The sequence below is a fragment of the Stegostoma tigrinum genome, chromosome 27, assembly GCF_030684315.1.
Source record: "Stegostoma tigrinum isolate sSteTig4 chromosome 27, sSteTig4.hap1, whole genome shotgun sequence".
Classification (NCBI taxonomy): domain Eukaryota; kingdom Metazoa; phylum Chordata; class Chondrichthyes; order Orectolobiformes; family Stegostomatidae; genus Stegostoma; species Stegostoma tigrinum.
Window position 1 is genome coordinate 40,257,971 of NC_081380.1, and position 20,342 is coordinate 40,278,312.

At 43.4% G+C, this 20,342-nt stretch overlaps 1 protein-coding gene across 2 annotated transcripts in view; it reads right to left on the bottom strand.

Annotated features, from left to right (window-relative positions):
* The window catches only part of LOC132211032 (multidrug and toxin extrusion protein 1-like), a 49,808-nt gene extending 35,644 nt beyond the window's left edge, over positions 1-14,164 (bottom strand). Inside the window, exons 1-5 of one of the 2 annotated variants that reach the window (XM_059655449.1) lie at positions 14,130-14,164; positions 9,614-9,733; positions 8,955-9,116; positions 6,899-7,000; positions 3,286-3,354 (exon numbers count right to left, since the gene is read on the bottom strand). In XM_059655449.1, the coding sequence (XP_059511432.1) occupies positions 3,286-3,354; positions 6,899-7,000; positions 8,955-9,110 (327 nt within the window). In that variant the 5' untranslated portion in view covers positions 9,111-9,116; positions 9,614-9,733; positions 14,130-14,164. The remainder of the gene's footprint in view (positions 1-3,285; positions 3,355-6,898; positions 7,001-8,954; positions 9,117-9,613; positions 9,734-14,129) is intronic. The other variant, XM_059655450.1, reaches the window with a different exon arrangement.
* Positions 14,165-20,342: the final 6,178 nt, after the last annotated feature.

A 20,342-nucleotide genomic window follows, 5' to 3' on the forward strand; every position in this document is an offset into this window, starting at 1 on the left:
GAATTGGATCAATATTGACCAGAACATCACATTCTGATAGCCACCATTTGTTTTCTACAATGACTAAACAACATTATATTGCTGAAAATTTAGAAGATACATTTCACCTAACTAGATCGAAATGACTAAATTCCATTCATGGTTAGGATTAAACAATCCAGATACATTCAGATGAGAACCACAGGAATGTAAAGTGCTTTTGAACCATTTCATTTCAATAACAATGGAAAGAAAGATCAATTGGAAACAAGTATTAGAAAGCTTGGAATTTTAAAAGACAATTTGATCTGTCCATCCTGATCTTCCATTAAACCATTTGCTCCATTATGAATTCTACCTCAGCCCCGAAGGAAATCTTTTGCAAAATTTCTCAATGTTCCCACAAGAACTAGGACCAGGATTAGGCCATTCAGCCCCTCAAGCTTGCTCCACCATTCAATACTGCCATGCTGCTCTCATCTCGGCATCAACTCCACGTTCCCGCCAGTTCTCCATGTCCCTTCAACCTGCTACGAATTAAAAATCTGTCTACGGTCCTTAACTTTCTTCAGTGTCCCAGTATCCACAGTAGTCTGAGACAAGCAGAGACAACAAAGCTCAAGAACATTTCTCAAACATTTTCACTTATTTCATGATCAATTTTGTGATGAAGAGCTGATGCCGGTCAGATCTGGCTCTAACATTTCCTATAATCGTTCTGCACTTCTAAATTTAAATTCTAAATCTGTAACAATTACTAACCTGCAAAGTAACCTGTACGCCTCTAAGTGTTTTTGATCTGTACATCCTTTGCTTGTTGTGATCTGCCTGAACTGTTTGTTAACAAAGCTTTTCACTGTATTTTGGTCCATGAGATAATAAAATTAATCAATCAATACTGCAGTAGTAATGGAGCATTGACTTGTTGCCAGTATTTTGCATAAAATACGAAGCTGCTCTCTTAGATGAATGCTTACTTGTTGGTTCAAAATTGCTGGATCATTTTCGTACCCTCAGCTCAACAGTGGTGGCACGGTGGCTCAGTGATTAGCACTGCAGCCTCACAGCACCAGGGACCCGGGTTCGATTCCACCCTCGGGCGACTGTCTATGTAGAGTTTGCACATTCTCCCCGTGTCTGCGTGGGTTTCCTCCGGGTGCTCTGGTTTCCTCCCACAGTCCAAAGATGTGCAGGTTAGGTGGATCAGCCATGCTAAATTGCCCGTAGTGTTCAGGGAGGTGTGGATTATTGGGGGGTGGGTCTGGGTGGGATGCTTCAAGGGGCAGTGTGGACTTGTTGGGCCTAAGGGCCTGTTTCCACACTGTAGGGAATCTAATCTAATATCAACAGTGTTAAGGATGAGTATAGCAACCTTACAGTAGGTGAAATCAACTAATTCAGGACAGTCCAGAAATTATATTTAGTGTTCCCCTGCTCTTTCTTGTTCATATTCATGGAGGGGATGATGTATCCCAAGGCCAGAGGTGCAAATTGAGTCATACATTCATACACGATGGAAACAGACCCTTCGGTCCCACCAGTGCATACTGACCGTGATCCTAAACTAAACTACTCACTGTGTTTTGCGCTTGGCTCATATTCCTCCAAACACGTCCTACTCATGAACTTATCCAAATGTGTTTTAAACATTACAAATGTATTTGCATCCACTACACTCTCTGGCAGTTCATTCCACACATGAACTACTCTCTGTCTAAAAAAGTTGCTCCTCATGTCCTTTTTAAGTCTTTCTCCTCTCACCTTAAAAATATGCCCTCTAGTTTTGAACTCCCTCACCCAAGGGAAAATACCCCTGTTATTCAATGTATCTATGGCCCTCATGATTTTAGAAACCCCAATAAGGTCACCCATCAACCTCCTGTGCTCCAGGGAAAGAAGTCCTAGCCTGTCCAGTCTATTTTTATATCTGAAACCTTCCATTCCTAGTGACATCCTGGTAAATGTTTTGTGAGCCCTGCCTAGTTGAATAATATCCTTCCTATAAGGAGACGACCAGCACTGCACGCTGTATTCCAGAAGAGGCCTCACCAATGTCTTGTACAACCTCAACTCCTGTACTCAAAGATCTGAGCAATGAAGGCAACTGGGCGAAGCACTTTCTGAACCCTTCCTGGCAACATGCACATAAATTTCAATGAAATATGTACCTGAACCTGTAAGTCTCTCTGTTCTACAACACTACCCAGGGCCCCACCATTAATTATGCAAGTTATCTCTTTGTTCGCATTACCAAAACGCAATACCTCACATTTATCCAAATTAAACTCCATCTGCCACTACTCAGGCCATTGACCCAATTGATCAAGTTCTCTCTGTAATCTTAGATAACCTTCTTCACTGCCCACCACACCACCAACTTTGGTGTCATCTGCAAACTCACTAGCCATGCATCCTATGTTCTCATCTAAATCATTTATATAAGTGGCAATTAAGAGAGAACCCAGGACCAATCCCTGTGGAATCCTGGCTGATCACAGGTCTCCGGTCTGAAAAGCAACTCTCCACTACCACCGAAGATAATAAAATGTGAGGCTGGATGAACACAGCAGGCCCAGCAGCATCTCAGGAGCACATCTCAGGAGATGCTGCTGGGCCTGCTGTGTTCATCCAGCCTCACATTTTATTATCCTGGATTCTCCAGCATCTGCAGTTCCCACTCCACTACCAACTTCTGTCTCCTCCCAGAAATAACATGTATCCAATTGGCAAGCTCACCCTGAATCCCGTGTGGCCCAACTTTACTCATTAGCCTATCATACAATGCCTTGTCAAAAGCTTTACTGAAGTCCAAGTCAATAATGTCTAATTGCTCTGACCTCATCAAACCTCTTGGTTACTTCATTAAAAAAACTCAATCAAGTTTGCGAGACACAGTTTTCCTCTCACAAAGCCATGCTGATTATCCCAAATCAATCCGTGCCTCTCCGAATGCATATAAATCCTATCTTTCAGAATCACCTCCAACAACTTGCCCACCATCCATGTCAGTCTCAAAGATGGATCGTGTTCAGGCTTCTCCTTGCAGCCTTTCTTAAACAATGACACAGCATTAGCCACCCTCCAATCCTCCAGCATCTCCTCCCTGTTTATAAATGATACAAGTATTTCTGCGAGGGGCCCCACAATTTCCTTCCTCACCTCCCACAACATCCTGGGATACACTTGATCAGATCGTGGCGATTTATCTCCCATTATGTGAAGATTTATTCACCTTTGATATAACAAACTTATTGCAGCTACAAGCATTCACCATCCCTTCCATTGCCTGGAGGTAGCTGTACTTACCTGAGATATTAAGGTGTCACATGCCATACACAGGCCAATACCTACCGAGATACCTAATACACCAATTATCTGTCCAAAAGAATAAAGAAAAGGAAGCATTTAACAATATTGTCATACATACAATGCAAATAAGTTATAAAGTAACAGTAAGTAGGATTTTATTTTTTTTTTGCCCATTCTTTACTTTTTGTTTCTCTTTTTTCAATAGGTGCCAATTCATAATACTCTTTACTTTGCTTCAGACTCAACAGATTCAATATTTTTTCTAGCTGGAATCCAAACTTCCAACTCCCCTAATTACGAGCACACTCAAAACTCTGTTTCTCGACCTCAAACGTACCCCACGTTCCATGACTTTGTTCCCTTGGCCTCCATTGGCTCCCAAATCCAATCTATGCCTCAAAGTTAGAATTCTTATTTGTCAGTTCTATCCCGACAACACTTAAACTAAACTAAATATTTCAGGGCCAAGTCGTTGGGAAATTAGAAAATCAGAGTGAAAGGCCAAGGCAGCTCAGTGATGAGGCTGACTGTTACCAGGAGAGAAAAGGAAGGGGCAGAATGTATACATGTTATATTGCATCAAGGAATCATAAAAGAGTCAGGACATTTGATGAGACAGCAAACCTAAAGGCTTTGTATTTGAATGCATGAAGCCTTCAGGACAAAATTAGTGAGTTAACCAGGCAAATTCAGACAAACGTGAATGATTTGCTCGTGATCACTGAGACATGGTTGCAGGGAGACCAGGTTTGGGAATTGAATGTCAAGTGTACTCAGTGTTTCAGAGAGATAGACAGGAAGGAAAGGGAGGTGATGTAGCTTTGTTAGTAAAGGACGAAATCAGTATTGTAGTGAAAAATGTCAACAGCACCGAAGATCAAGATATAGAATCAGTCTGGATAAAATAACAAATAGCAAGGGAAAGAGGGAGTATTCTATAAGTCCTCAAACATAGTCCAACAGGGGCATAGTAGAAACCAGGAAATGCTATGGGCTTGTAAGGAAGATGCAGCAGAAATCATGGCTGATTGTAATACGTCGACTGGATTAATCAAATTGACAAGGGGAGCCTCAAAGGAGAAAGTATTATTGAATGTATTAGACATTGTTTCTTGTAGCAATATGTTGTGCAACAAATCAGGCAAGATTGGAAAAATGATAATATAATTCCCTTTCAAAAAGGGAGGGAGGTAGAAAGTAAGAAACTATAGACCAGTTAGTTTAGCATTTCTCATTGGAAAATTATTAAAATACATTTTTAAGAAACTAATGAGAGGACATTTGGAAAGACAAAAGATCCATGAGCGTTGGCAAAATTTAATGAAGGTAAATCATGTTTGACTAATTTGACAGAGTTCTTTGAATATTAACAAGCAAGGTGGGAAATGGAGATTCCGTATATGTAGTATGTCTGGACTTCCAGAAGACATTTGATAAGGTATTGCAAAAGGTTTCCACATAAGGTGAGATCACATGGGGTTAGGATAATTTATTATTTTGGATAGAAGATTGGCTAACATAAGAGCATAAGAAATTGAAACAGGAGTGGGCCATCCGGCCCCTCGAGCCTGCTCCACCATTCAATAAAACCGTGGCTGATCTTTTCATGGACTCAGCTCCACTTACCCGCCCCCTCACCACAAACTTTAATTTCAGGGCTGTTCAAAATCTATCTATGTTTTGCTTTAAAAACATTCAATGAGGAAGACTCAACTGCTTCACCGGGAAGGGAATTTCACAGATTCACAACCCTTTGGGTGAAGAAGCTCCTCCTCAACTCTGTCCTAAATCTGCTTCCCCTTATTTTGAGTCGATGCCCTCTCGTTTTAACGTTCAAAAATCTAACCAACAGAGAATAGAGAGTTGCGATAATTAAGTCTTTTTCCGATTCACAAGACATGGTTCAGTGGGTGCCACAACGTTCAGTCCTTGGGTCCCCAACTATTTACAATCTACATTGATGGCTTGGATGCAAGGAAAGAAGGACTACAGCCACATTTGCAAACAACACTAAAATTGGGGGAAAGTAAGTTGCAATGAAGAAATAAGAAAGTTACAAATGATTGTGAATAGATTTGGTGAATGGACCAAAAATTGGCAGGTGAAGTTTAATGTGGATAAATGTGAGATTCCCCACTTTGGCCAGAAAGGAAACTTACTATCTAGATGGAAAGAAACTTCAGAATGCTTTGGTGGAAAGGATCGAGGTCCTATGCATCAATCGCAGAAAACTGGTATGCAGGTATAGCAGTTAATAAGGAAGGAAAATGGAATTTTGCCATTTATCGCGAACAGAATTAAGCATAAAAGTGGGGAAGTGTTGCTGCAACTATCCAAGGCATTAGTGGGACTGCACTTGGAGGATTGTGGACAGATTTGGTCCCCTTAGTTCAGGAGGACTGGTTTTGCATTCGAGTCAGTTCAGAGGAGGTTCACTGGATTGATTCCAGAGATGAGGGGTTTGTCTTATGAGGAGAGATTGACCAGTTTATACTGTCTGGAGGTTACAAGAAAGAGAGTAGATCAAATTGAGATATATAAGGTGCTAAAGGGGATTGACAAAGTAGATGTGGAGAGGATGTTTCTTCATGTGGGGCGCTCCAGAATGAGAGGTTATAGTTTGAGGAAAAGGGATGGCAGATTTAAACTGGGATGGTGAGAAATTACTCTCTGAAAGGGTCATGAATCTGTGGAATTCACTACTCCAGAGCATGATGGATGCTGGGACATTGAATAAAGTTAAGGAGGCAGGAGATAGATGTTTAATTTGTAATGGGTTGAAGGGCTACGTGTAGCTGGCAAAAAAGTTGCATTCAGGCTGAGGTGAGATCAGCCATGATTGTATTCAGTGACAGAACAGGTTCAGCGGGCTGAATGGCCTACTCCTGCTCCTAGTTCTCATGCTTTTCTGTCTCATACTGAGATCTGTGAGTTTGTCCAATTCAGGCCGTTTCCTTCACTAAACTATAGGCAGTTGTCCTTTCATGGGGTGGCCGTGACTCCAGAATTTCCACTGTAAATCTCTGTCTCGTCTACTGTCTCTCCTGCTATAGAGATATTGCTGGAACAACACACCGCTTTAGTGTCTCCAACATTGATTAAGTGTTAAAGCTTTTTTTTGTCTGATTACCCTCGTGAAAATCTGCCTAGGATCTATTACGATGTCAATATGTTATATATATACAAGTTGTTTCCGGTGTTGGTCTAGTTCCATGAACCTCACCAGCCAGCGAGTGCCTCACACGAGTGAGCAGTCCTCCCATGTAAGCCAAGCCACTGCCAGAGGGTGAACTCCCCAAGAACTGCATTAAGACGGAGCCCAATCTCACCATCACCCAATGCCCCCCACACAAATGGGGCTTCCAGGATGGCACTGACAATGGTGATGAGCTGGGAGCCCGAGCTGATGATCCTGTTCTTTAGCCTGGGGCCACTGAAGCAACTGCTGGGCTCTAGTGGCCCTTCCATTGAGAGCAGCAGGGAAGGACCAGGCTTTTTCACAAGGAACATCTCATCAGCTGATATAGGCACTGAGCTCGAAACTGATAGGAAGCAATGCAATTTCATCGCTGTTTTAGTCAATAAACACATTCTCAACGCAAAAACTCACCACAAAAGCAAGACTGACTGCAGCCAATTCAGTTTTTCCTAAATGTCCACTGAATGCAAAGTTAACAATAGTTATGAGAGCGACCATCAGCCTTGAAAAAACCTATGAAAGAAAATGAATGAGCAATAACGTTTTTTACTGAAACAAATTGTCTTTTGTCCTTCTCAAATATAGCTACAGTTTCCTAATGGTTTCACTGAAGTTTTACAGATTGCGAAGGAAAGCGGTAAGGTCGATGCAGGCAAATTCACAGATAAAAAGCTCAAGAATTAGGGCGCACAAGTGAGAAATGATCGTTTTAGAAGTAATAAAATAAAGAAAAGCGCTGGATTTTCACTTTGAAACAGTGCCACCTGTAGGGCCACATTGTTGAAGTGGTATCTCTGAATAGAGTGAGCAAATTGTACAAATAGAGTGAGTGAATAATGGATAAATGGATGAATGGAAAGGGATTATGAATATGGGCACAGAGAAGGGCATTGTATAAATGGGGCACTGTTATGAGGCCTGCAAGAGCAGGAAACGTAGTCTGCAGGGTGACTGAGTTATACAGGGTGAAAAGTTCGAACGGCAAACTGCACTGCAAAGATTAATTCAACGCTATCTCTATAACATTGCATGTACCCCACACCAGCATTGATATTTCAAGCACTGAATTCTCATTTGCCTCAGCCTTTTTGTTTCAAAAAGCGCAGTCTTTGAGATGAAGTCAGCAGAACACATGCATTTTGTGGTGTCCTGTTGATGCTTGTTGAAAGGTGGCGCCACCACCTGGCTGTGTGCAGTTGTGCTTGAGGTCAAAGGTCTTCCTTATTTATCTATAAGGCACAAGTGAGGCAAGCAGGAGAAAATGGAGGGAGTGGGCATGTGGGGGCAGCCTGGGTGTGGTGAGGGTCTAGGGTAGGTGCCAAAAGGGTAAGAAAATGTGGCAACTAACAGGTGGCATCAGTGATATGAGTCTGACAGAGGGTTTTGTGTTCACCTGTAACATGTCAATTATCCCTTTGAGAGAGGGGCAGCTGAGCCGACAAGTTTCCATGAGATTGGCAAATATAACATTGCACGCACAAACATGAATATTCAATGAAAAGTGAAGAGGAACTACAATATTGGGGCAGCACGGTGGCTCAGTGGTTAGCACTGCAGCTTCACAGCACCAGGGACCCGGGTTTGATTCCAGCCTCAGGCGACTGTCTGTGTGGAGTTTGCACATTCTCCCCATGTCTGCGTGGGTTTCCTCTGGGTGCTCTGGTTTCCTCCCACATTAGCTTTCATACATGTTGTCAGCTTTGCATTCAGTGGGCCTTTAGATGTGCAGGCTCGGTGGACTGGCCATGCTAAATTGCCCATAGTGATCAGGGATGTGTAGATTATGTTGGGTTGTGGGGTTATAGGTTTATAGGGGGAGAGTTCTGGTTGGGATGCTCTGAGGATCGGTGTGGACTTGTTGGGCCAAAGGGCCTGTTTCCAGCTGTAGGGATTCTATAAAAATTGTTCCTTTGATAATAAGGGAAATGTCTCCAACTGCCCTGTAACCATGTATGTTCTGATACACTTAGTGGTTTGAATAAACTAGCCTCAACAAATAATGATGATGCACAGATGAGTGAAGTGACCCCGATGTTATGTGCATCAGTGAAATTGAAATTCCTCTATTTCACCTTTGTACTGTCAGTAACTGATGGCAAGGGATTTGGGCAGCAAACTGTGAGGAGCAACCTCCAAGAAGGTTCTTTTGTGGGGAACTCATCAGCGTTTCATCACTGGCTGATGACAGGTTCCTCCACTGAAGATCTCACACCCCTCACTACATCGCGTGATCACATATACTTCTGCCCTCCAACAGCTCTTTAAAATGTCATTGCACTCGACGTGAGAATCTGTGCAAAGCAAGGAACTGAAATGCTACCCTTGGCTAGTTCACTGGGAGCAGTGTAGCCCTGAAAATGTTCTGCTCAATGACTTATAGAGCCATAAGCGAAGGAGATGATATACTCGGGTTTAGCAGAGAAAGCACAGTGTGAAAAAGTGGGATATTAGGTGGCTGTAAACTCACCACAGGCACAGCCAGTTTGAATATATTTTTGACTTCCTGCCAAAAATTGATAGGGAACCACTGCCTAATGGTTCTGAAGAGCAAGTTGCTGCAGGATCCACATGTTTGGGCAGCATTGTCAGGGTTCTGTTCCACTGAATTCTTCACTTTTCCCATCCTTCGCTGTAAAAGGAAAATAATTCAGCTATTTTACTTCTGGGGTTTGGATATCCCCTTCCCCACAGCCTCATTCTATCTACCATCCCAAGCATGTTACCCCCCTTTCAGGGGATTCCCTTTCAGAGCAGCATGGTCACTTTTCGGAATGAAAGGACAATTTTTAATTCCTTGCTTTACTGTCTCGCGAGATTGGTTTGACTAAAAACGTCATGCCGTTGGTGGGAAAGGCTGAAGGTAAAAATCTGGCATCCTCACCTCCACGTCACTCATTCCCTTCTACCCTCAATGCTTCAACAACTTCAACACAAGCAGGCAAATGGAGAAAGTATTGGTTACCTGGCTAGTAATTTGCCCTTTAATAATTACCAGTTACTAACACGGGAACAGGAATATTCAGCCCACTTTTGCCATTCAATGAGATCGTGGCTGATCTGTCACCTCTCTCAATATCCTTGGTTTTGGCTCATCTCCCTTCATACCTTTGCATAGCAAAAATTTACCTGTTTCAGATTTAAAATTAACAGCCGATCGTCAATTAATTCTCCATTATGTATTTTCGCAAGTGTTACTTAGATGTTTGCACATTATAGCAGCGTTCTATGCTTCAAAAGTAGTTCATTCTGTTAAAATTTAATTAAATGAAAAAGTCAAAGAGCAAGCAAAAGAGATGGCCAATAAAATAATTTTGAAGTGTAGGTACAGCCAATAAAATAATTTTGAAGTGTAGGTACAATGGGATTCTAGAAGTGTAGCCAATTTCCCCCCAGAAATTCCAAAGTAACAAAACCAATTTAAATGATCAATTGTAATCCAGTGGGTTGTGAACATGCAGATAATGAGAAAAAGGTTTTCAGACAACTTGCAGACAATATTATAATGAATCAAGATATTTGTAGTTCTTATTTTATTGGCTTCCTGATACAACTGGAATTCTGATGTATATTTCAACAAAACGGTGAGTGTAGCTGTACCTGGCATTCTCCCACATCTAGATAATTATGAAATAATTATGGATAAATTGCGGAGAACATGTAAATTAAAATCCTGGCTTGGTCTGCAGTGGTAGTTTGCATTTTGTGCTTTTCTTGCTTTTGAGAATTCTCAATACAACACAATTCAACAGACCCTTACAGCAAAGATCACGTGAAAGGAAGAATGCTTCAGATATTCATGAGGTGTTCCTGACTTCAGGGCATCTCATTTACCGTCAAATAAGTTGCAATGAAGTACCAAGATAATAAAATGTGAGGCTGGATGAACACAGCAGGCCAAGCAGCATCTCAGGAGCTTTTGTGCTCCTGAGATGCTGCTTGGCCTGCTGTGTTCATCCAGCCTCACATTTTATTATCTTGGAATCTCCAGCATCTGCAGTTCCCATTATATCTGCAATGAAGTACCATTTTAGATGCCACCAAAAAAAGAGCATCTGGTGTTTTGTGACGTGAATTGAGTCATTGAGATTTAATGGGTAAATGTTTGCAAAACTATTAGTTGACCTGGAACATGCTGTATGGGTTCACAGACATCGAGTCATAGAGGTCTACAGCAATGAAAATGGCCCTTCAGCCCATCAAGCCCGAGTCAGCCTCATTTTCCAGTTTTTGGCCCATAGACCGATATGCTTTGGCATTGAAAGTGTAAAGCTAAATATTTGTTAAATGTGGTAAGGATTTCTGCCTGCACCAACCTTACAGGCAATGAATTTCCACCAGCCTCTGAGTGAAGGAAGCCTTCCTCACATTCTCTCTCAGCCTCCTGCCCCTTACCTTAAATCTATACACCCAGAGTCATTGAACCCTCCAGAAAAGGAAAAAGTTTCTTCCCATCTACTGTGTCTACATGGCTCATAATTTTATATAATCTCAATCATGTCCCCTTTCAGAGTCTTCTGCTCCAAGGAAAACAACTCCATCTGTCCAGTCTCTCTTCATATATGAAACTCTCCAGCCCAGGCAACATCCTGGTGAATCTTTGCACCCTCTCCAGAGCTATGACATCCCTCCTATAATGTGGATTCCAGAACTTGCACACAGTACTCCAGGTATAACCTAACAAATGTTTTATACAGTTCCAGCATAACCTGCCTGCTCTTAAACTCAATGCCCTAACTAATAAGGGGAAGTTTGCAATGGGTTCCACGTAAACTCAACTGGACTAATGCCATTTCATGAGATAATCAATGCGTAGCTAAATGGAATGGCAAGATGTTAATATTCATGTAGTTTTTTGTTAATTGATTTATTATGGTCACATCTGCCTAGTTACAGTAAAAAGTTTAGTTTTGCGTGCAGTACAGGCAGATCATACAAACTGCCTTAGAGTAATAGAACAGAGCGAGGAATACAATGTTATGGCTGTAAAGAAGGTGCACAATGAGTGAGATTGACATTAAATGTAAAATTTGAGAGTACCATTCAGAAGTCTAATAACAGCAGGGGAAAAGCTGTTCTTGAATCTGAAGGTACAGGTACTTAAGCTTTTGTATCCTTTACCCAACAGAAGAGGTTTGCAGAGATTATGGCTTCGAGGAGAATTTGCAGGTGGTGGTGATCCCATGTGTTCCCTTATCCGACTAAGTTGTAGAGATAACAAAGTGTGGAGCTGGAGTAACACAGCAGGCCAGGCAGCATAAGAAAACAGGAAAGTTTCTGGTCAGGACTCTGCTTCAGAAAAAGCTGCCTGGCCTGCTGTGTTCCTCCAGCTCCATACTGGGTTATCTCTGACTCCAACAACTGCAGTTCTTGCTGTCTCTAGGTTGTAAAGGTCGATGGTTTGGAAAGAACTGTCTAAGGAGCCTTGGTGAATTTCTGCAATTTGGGCAGCACGGTGGCTCGGTGGCTCGCACTGCTGCGTCACAGCACCAGGGACCCGGGTTCGATTCCACCCTGGGGTAACTGTCTGTGTGGAGTTTGCACATTCTCCCCGTGTCTGCGTGGGTTTCCTCCGGGTGCTCCGGTTTCCTCCCACAGTCCAAAGATGTACAGGTTAGGTGGATCGGCCGTGCTAAATTGCCCGTGGTGTTCAGGGGTGAGTGGGTTATAGGGGAATAGTTCTGGGTGGGATGCTCTGAGGTTCAGTGGGGATTTGTTGGGCTGAAGGGCCTGGTGCCACACTGTAGGGATCCGATGATAAATTAGCAAGCGGTACCGCATTTCTGGTATTCTGGTGGGAGAGACAGTGAATTTTTGAGGATGTGGTGTCAATCAAGTGGGGCTGTTCTGTCCTAGATGGAGTCAAGTTTTCTAAATGTTGTTGGAGCTGCCCCCATCCGGGCACATGGGGAGAATCTCACTCCTGACTGGTCCTTTGCAGACGATGGGCAGACTTTGGGGTGTCAGGAGGTGAGTTACTCACCACAGAATTGCAAACCTCTGAACTGCTTTCGTAGTCACATTATTAAAACAGTGAGTCCCATTCAGTTTCTGGCTGCTGATAACGCGGAATTAAAGTCACCACAAATCCCAGAGGGTTGATCTCTCATTAAAGAGAGAGAGGACTGATGATAGTTTCGCCTGAGAGTCACCGTACCTCAGGCAAGGCGAGAGGGCACGGAAGTGGGAATTCCATAGTAACCTCAGCTGCTCCAGGAATTGTTCCCGCATTGCTGGCATCACTTTTCATTGTAGGCCAGTCACCAGCCAAGTGAGCTAAGCAGCGATTTATTTAGTTAGCAGCCCTTCAAGTGTCAGGAGGACATTCATTTAGAACATAGAACAATACAGCACAGTACAGGCCCTTCGGCCCACGATGTTGACCGAACTTTTACCCTAATCCCTTCAATGAATTTATTTGTCTGAAAATGAATGATTTGTTGAATCACACAAAACCTCTTTTCATTTTCAGACTGTCATTGGGCTGTACAGTACAGTAACAGACCCTTCAGCCCGAATCGTCCATGCTGACCAAATATCTGAAATTAGTCAAGCTCCATTTGCCAGCATTTGGTCTATGTCCCTCTAAATCCTTCCTGTTCGTGTATGTAACCAGATGCCTTTTAAATGTTGTAACTGTACCAGCCTCCACCACTTCCTCTGGCAGCTCATTCCATACACGCACCACCCTCTGTGTGAAAATGTCACCCCATCTGTCCCTTTTAAATCTTTCCCATCCCACAGTAAACCTATGCCCCTCTAGTTTTGGAATCCCCTACCCTGGGGAAAAGACCTTGGGTATCGACTCTGTCCACTCTCCATAAGATCACCCCTCAGCCTCTGACACAGTAATATACTGATTCTGTCTCTCCTTCTGTGCTTAATTGAAATCTGTCATCTACTGAAGCGACATCATATTTCATACACTGGGCATTAATGTTTCTATCAGGCAGCAGTTGGTGTTTCAAGGAAAACTCTGCTTTCTCGGTCAGTGGTTCAAACCACAGAATAAGAAACTTAATCACATAATCCAGCCTCTCCTCTAGCACAGTACTGAGAGAGTGCTGAGTGTTGGACCTGCCATTATTAGATGAGATGCATCTGCCACTGTAAATTTTTAAAGATATCTTCATTCAAAGAATTTGGCTTGTTCCTGCCAAGGCCAGCACTAATTGCTCATTGGAGAATGAAACATCCCACTGCCTTTTTCAATCAAGGGTAGAGAACCTCACACGCAACGTTAACATTTATAACCCCAGCTTGGCCAATACCCTGCGGAGAATAACGGCCATCAGGACAGTCGATGGAGAATTTGATACGGTTTCATCTCACACCGAGTGGGAACAGTCTACATGGAGAGACACTGAGATGCCATCATTTTGACATGCAGTGTCCACCAAGTTCACTGTACCCTTGCCTGCCCAAATATATTTGCCAACAAACTGCCAGGCAGGAGAGTCTGCCATAAATTTCCTACAATCACATTCAGTACAGACAGCCTGGGCCAGTGCTGTTACAAGGACAGACTGAAGCTTCTGTTGCTCAGTTCCTCCTGTAACAGGGTGAGCTTGATTCAGGCTGCTGAGTTACAGTCTAACATGTACTTTTCCAAATGCTCTCAAATAGTTGGCTGTTAGAACCTTACCTGATGCACTTTCTTCGACAACTTCTGTCAGAAAGGTTTCTGAATGATATGTCACAGTTCGACACATATAACACACGTACCATGCCAAAACTGAGCCTGACAAAATTTGCATCAACAAATGCTGACCATTGGCTGCTTGCAAATTGAATTTGCAAAATACTTTACATAAAGACAGCTCATTTATGCTTGTATTATGAAAGATTTTCGGGTTTGCTTTCTCGAGCACGTGTGCTTGACTGTCTATCTATTTTGTCTGTATCTTTGAAAAGGATAGTTTTTTGAACCCCATGGTTGATACGATATACTATTTTGGAGATCTTTACACTTTATCAATGAACTGTGAAGATTTGAATAACCTGCTTGAAGAGGACATTAGAGGCTCTTCGAAGAGCTTGAACTCAGGTCAGTTTATAATTGTTAAAGGGAGTTTGTGTGTTTCCCACACCTAATGCTAATGGAACATGTTGGCCATGCATATTGGGGAAGGACAAGACCAGGCTTCGTTGTGATTCTCACTGTTGTTGCATGGCCTGTAGGTAGCTGCTGTCAACGCTCGAACATGGAGAATGGCCTTGTGGGTAAAGTGCTAGAAGAGCTGGAACTGTACCCCAGGCAGTTCATTGAAGCAAGCTGACAAGGGCATCAGAAATAGGCGCGGGACTCGGCGATACAGTCTCTCCAACTTGCTTCACCATTTCATGAAGGAATGACAGAATTCCACTTCCATCACATGATCCCAGATCCCTTCATGTCTTTGTGCCGAATCCTGAATTCCCTCAGTAATTGATCATCCACAGTCGAGAATTCCAAAGAATTACAAATCTCCGACTGGCATTAGCACTCATCTCACTCCCAACCAACCAACTCCTTATTCCTCAACTATCTCCCTGGTTCTAGACCGTAACCAGTCAAGCCACTGAAGAATTTTAATCATTTCAGTGAAGTCACCTTTCATTTTTCTTATCCCTATAAGAGTACAGGACCAGTGTGTTCAATCTCTCCTTGCAGAGTGAGCTTCTTACTCCAGTGGTCCGTCTGATGAACTTTGACTGCAACGACATCCTTCCTTGGGTAAGTAGACCACAGCTCTATGAAGCATTCCAGATGTTATCTCACCAAAGCCGTAAGGAATTGCAGCAAGACACACCTATTGAAATGGAGACTAACATGCCTCTTGTCATCCTTTGTGCCTCCTCGACCTTCCTGCTAACTTTCTCTCATTCACATACAGACAATGTGTCACTGGGCTCAACACATTAACCCTGATTTTCTCTCTTCAGATGGGACCAGACGCACTGGGTATATATTTCTCTCTGTTTATGTTTCAGATTTCCAGCATCTGCTGTTCTTTATTTTATTTTATCAGTGCCTCGTCTTTTTAACAAAATAAACTGGGCATTCCCTCGCTTCCAGAATGCCCGTGGCTGATTGTTTTTATTCACTCCCTGGATGAGGGTGTCACTGGCCGGGCAGCGTTTATTGTCCATCCCGAATTGCCCAGAGGGCTGTTCAGAGTCAACCACATTGCTGTGGGTCTGGAGTCACAGGTGGGCCAGGTAAGGATGGCAGTGTCCTTCCCTGAAAGGGCTTTAGTGAACCAGATGGGTTTTCCCAACATTCGACAATGGATTCACAGTCACTATTAGATTCTTAGCCTCAGTTATTTTTAATTGAATTCAAATTGCATGATCTATCATGGCAGGATTCAAACCTGGGTCCCCAGAGAATGAGATGGGTCTCTGGATTAACAGTCCAGCAATAATACCACCAGGCCATTGCCTCCCTAATTCTGTGTTTTCCATATATCTGCAAGTATGGTCAGGTCAAATATAAATTTTCTTTTGAAGGGAAAGGTGACAATGGCAGATTTAAATGACCAAAGGATTCCAAAGAGAGAGAACTGTTTCCAATATGAGGAGACATAATGACCAGGAGGGAACTCTGGTGGTCAGAGGTTGGAAGGGAAGAAGATTAAGGGAGCCGAACGTGGGTTTCGAAGGGAGCATGAGGAGAGACATGAGAAACACACGAATGGCCGTGAGCGAACTCAGACCAGCCCTCACTTATCCACCATCCCTGGGCTCAATGGCCTACATTCACAGCCACTTCAGTAAAGTCTTGATTTTAAACCTCCCTTTCAAATCCTTTGCATCGTCTTGTTTCTCCCTATGTGTGTGTGTATGCCCTTCAACACGTATGGCCCTCTACGTTATCTGTGCTAATTGAAAAAAATTATTTCATGGGTAATTGATTTTGCTGACAGGAACAGCATTTGTTGCCTGTCCCTGGTTGCCTTCCTGAACCACAGCAGCCCACCTGCTATAGGTAGAGCACATGGTCCTATGGAGGGCATTCCAGGATTTTGACCCAACAGCGAGATATTTTGAAGTCAGGATGGTGAGTGGCTTGGAGAGGAACCTGCAGTTCGTGGTATTCCCCATGTAGCTGCTGCCTCTGTCCTTCCACATGGTACTGGTTGTGGATTTGGACGGTGGTGACTTAAAATTGATCCAAAGCCAGAGAAATCAGGCCTAACAGAAAATTGGCCAAATTCAATTAAGAAGCGGCCATCAGCCATCAGCCACCTTAGAACAGTGGAAGCCAAGTTCTAAAACATCACAAAGGTTCAGGAGGAACCAGTCACAACCAGCCTGAGTGCTGTCTACTGGCAAAGTTTTAGTTAGGCCTTCTGCCAACTTGACCTCCAGACAACCTTTGAGGACTTCCAATTTACACCTCCCTGGCATGTCAACAGTGAAGGGTTTTTAGCACAACCTCACTGGAGGCTTTGGCCACAGCTCATGACCCCATTGGCCAAAGGTCACAGAACATTCTGGAACGTCCATGTCAAAGGGGATAAGAACATTTACCTGGATGCCACACCCTCAGTAAAGACTAGACTTGGCTCAGCAGCAGAGCTTTTATTATCTGGATGAAAAGAGAGACAGAGAGACAGAGCGAGTGCACCTGGCTCAAGCCTGGGGCTCATTGTGGGTAATATCCTTTCTCAGACAGGTGGAGCTAGCTAAAGAGTAAATATTATGGAAATTCAGGAAATGCTCAAATCGTGTTTCTAATAAGGAATCTTTTGTTAATAAAATCGTGTCGAAACACAAAGCAAATTATGTCACATTGATCGCTTCACTGACAAAAGCACTCAGAGGAAGTGTTTTTAATCCATAAACTGGTTAAGATGTCCAAACCACAGATAAGACCCTTAGTGAATTTCTACCATGCATCTTGTAGCTGGTACACACTGTAGCTACAGAGCATTGGCAGTGGTTGGAGTGGAAGTCTGTGGATGTGGTGCCAATCAAGCGGCTGCTTTGTCTTGTGTGGGGCCAAGCTTCTTGGGTGTTGTTGGGGCTGCACCCATCCAGGCAAGTGAGGCGTATTCCATCTCACAAATGATTGCCTTTTCTGCAAAGTTCCCTCAAAGTTGCATGTCTGCCATTCACGGCATTGTCTGGAAGTCGCTGCCATGCATGGAACCTGAGGATCTGTGAAAAAGAAAAATAAGTTAACAGGAATGTGCCCTTCACTGACCTTCACTGCAATGATGCTACCCAACCATTGTCAACAATAGGCATAGGAACTCGCAAACAAATTACGTTCTGTACTTCCGCATCACGTGTTCGCCATGAGATAGAGTCATAGAGCTGTACAGCACAGAAACAGACCCTTCAGTCCATCTCGTCCATGCCAACTAGGTATCCAAAATAAATCTAGTCACATTTGCCAGCATTTGACCCATATCCCTCTAAACCCTTCCTATTCATGTACCCATCCAGATGCCTTTTAAATGCTGTAACTGTACCAGCCTCCACCACTTCCTCTGGCAGCTTGTTCCATAAACACCACCCTCTGTGTGAAAATGTTGCCCTCAGGTCCCTTTTTAAATCTTTCCCCTCCCACCTTAAACCTATGCCCCTCTAGTTTCGGACTCCCCCACCCAGGGGGAAACGACCTTGACTATTCACCCTATCCATGCCCCTCATGATTTTGTAAACCTCAGTAAGGTCATCTTTCAGCCTCCTACGCTCCAAGGAAAACAGCTCCAGCCTATCCAACCCCTCCCTGTAGCTCAAACCCTCCAAACCTGACAACATCCTTGTAAATCTTTTCCAAACTCTTTCAAGTTTCACTACATCCTTCCTGTAGCAAGGAGACCAGAATTGCACACAGTAATCCAAAAGTGGCCTAACCAGAGCCCTGTACAACTGCGAACCTATACTCAGTGCACTGACCAATAAAAGCAAGTGTATCGAGCACCTTCTTCACTATCCTTCCTACTTGTGACTCCATTTTCAAGAAAATTTGAACCTGCACTCCAAGGTGCCTTTGGCAACAACGCTCTCCAGGGCCTTCCCATTAAGTGTATAAATCCTGCCCTGATTTGCCTTTCCAAACTGCAGCACCTCACATTTAACAAAATTAAATTCCATCTGCCAGTCCTCAGCCCATTGGCCCATTTGATCAAGATCCTGTTGGATATTCCAGATTCAGCATGTAAAGTAATCATGAGGTGATTTCTTCAGAAAAGTAAGCAAATAGGAATAGAAGCAGGCCATTTGGCCCTTCCAGCATGCTTCACCATTCTCTATGATCATGGCTGATCACCCACCTCAGTACCTTGTACCCACTTTTGTCCCATAGTCTTTTGATCTCCTCAGCTCTCAGAATTAGATCCAACTTCAACTTGAAAACATTCAATGTTTTGGCTCCGACATCCGCCTACGCCGAGAATTCCACAGCCTCACCGCTCTCATTTCCCCTCATCTATGGCCTCCTCATATCCTGAGACTGTGACGCCTGGCTCTGGGCTCCTTGGGCTTTGGGAATCCTGTGTTTACTCCGTCTAATCTGTCAGAATTTTATAGATTTCTATGAGAGACACAGCCCCCGTGCACCCCCCCCCCCCCCCACCTCCACCTCCCATTCTTCTAAACTTCTGTGAATACGGTATTAACATATTTAGTCTGTTTTCTTACATCAGTTCTCCTTTCCAGAGAATCAGTCTGGTAAGCCTTCCTTCCATAGCCTCTAACAGGGAGACCCAAACTGCACATTATATTCCAGGTACAGCCTCACCGAGGCCCTATATACCCTGTTCCTGTACGCAAATCTTCTCACCATGGAGGCTAATATAGCATTTGCCTTCTTTACTCCCTGCTGCACCTGCATGCCTACTCTCAGTGACTAGTGCACAAAGACACCAAGATCTCATTGTACCTCCAGCAAATGGGCTGAGTGGCCTCCTTCTTTGATTACATTCTGATGACTCTTCAAGCGTATGGGTATCAGCTTAACAACTGGGTGATTGGAATGATTGAAGGCACGACGTGACGGTCTGGTCAGTTGAGTTTGGGTTTAACGGACCAGATGATGTAGAATTGAACAGTCCTTCCCTGTGAGTGCTTTGAATAAAGGAGAAAGTTCGTCTTTATTTAATGGTTTTTTCCAAAAAACGAAGAGTGATTTAATCCCTGCGCCCTGTGAAAGTTGCTATTCTACAATCAGGCATACATTAGGGATGTGAGGAGCATACTTCATAGTGAGACATCCAGTGGTCGCAGCAAGCATTATATAAATGCGAGGCTTTGTGTTAGGACAGAATCTTTATCCTTATCCAATGTACCACTACTAATATCTGACAAAAACAATGGTTTGGGCTCAGAGTTCACCTTCATTAATTAACCCTGTGAACTGGAAAGTAAATTAATTCTCGCTAAACCCAATCGATTATTAAATGAGAAAAATATCATATGTGGTATCAACCTCTCAACAAATCTCAAACGAGTTTTCAGAGATTTATTTTGGGATTTGGGTGCTAGCATGGAATTGGCTTTCCCATCTGAGAGGCTGGAGGAGCGTGTAACAGTTGTAGAGATGTCTACAGTCAGAAACCTCTTCCAGGCTGGATGAAGAATGGTGTAAGGGTGAAGTTCCCTCTGATTTTCATAATCTCTGGGTCTCCATACCCTGTGGCAGCCCATCTGAGACCAGCAACATCTAGAACTGACCCTCACTTTCTGGTGCCAGTTGCTAAACCAGATAGAATCCCTACAGTGTGGAAGAGACCATTCAGTCCAATTTGACCACACCAAACCTCCGAAGAGCATACACCCCAGACCCACCCACCTCCCTGTCCTATCGCTGTAACCCTGTACTTCCTATGGCTAATCCACTCAACCTACACATCCTTGGACACTG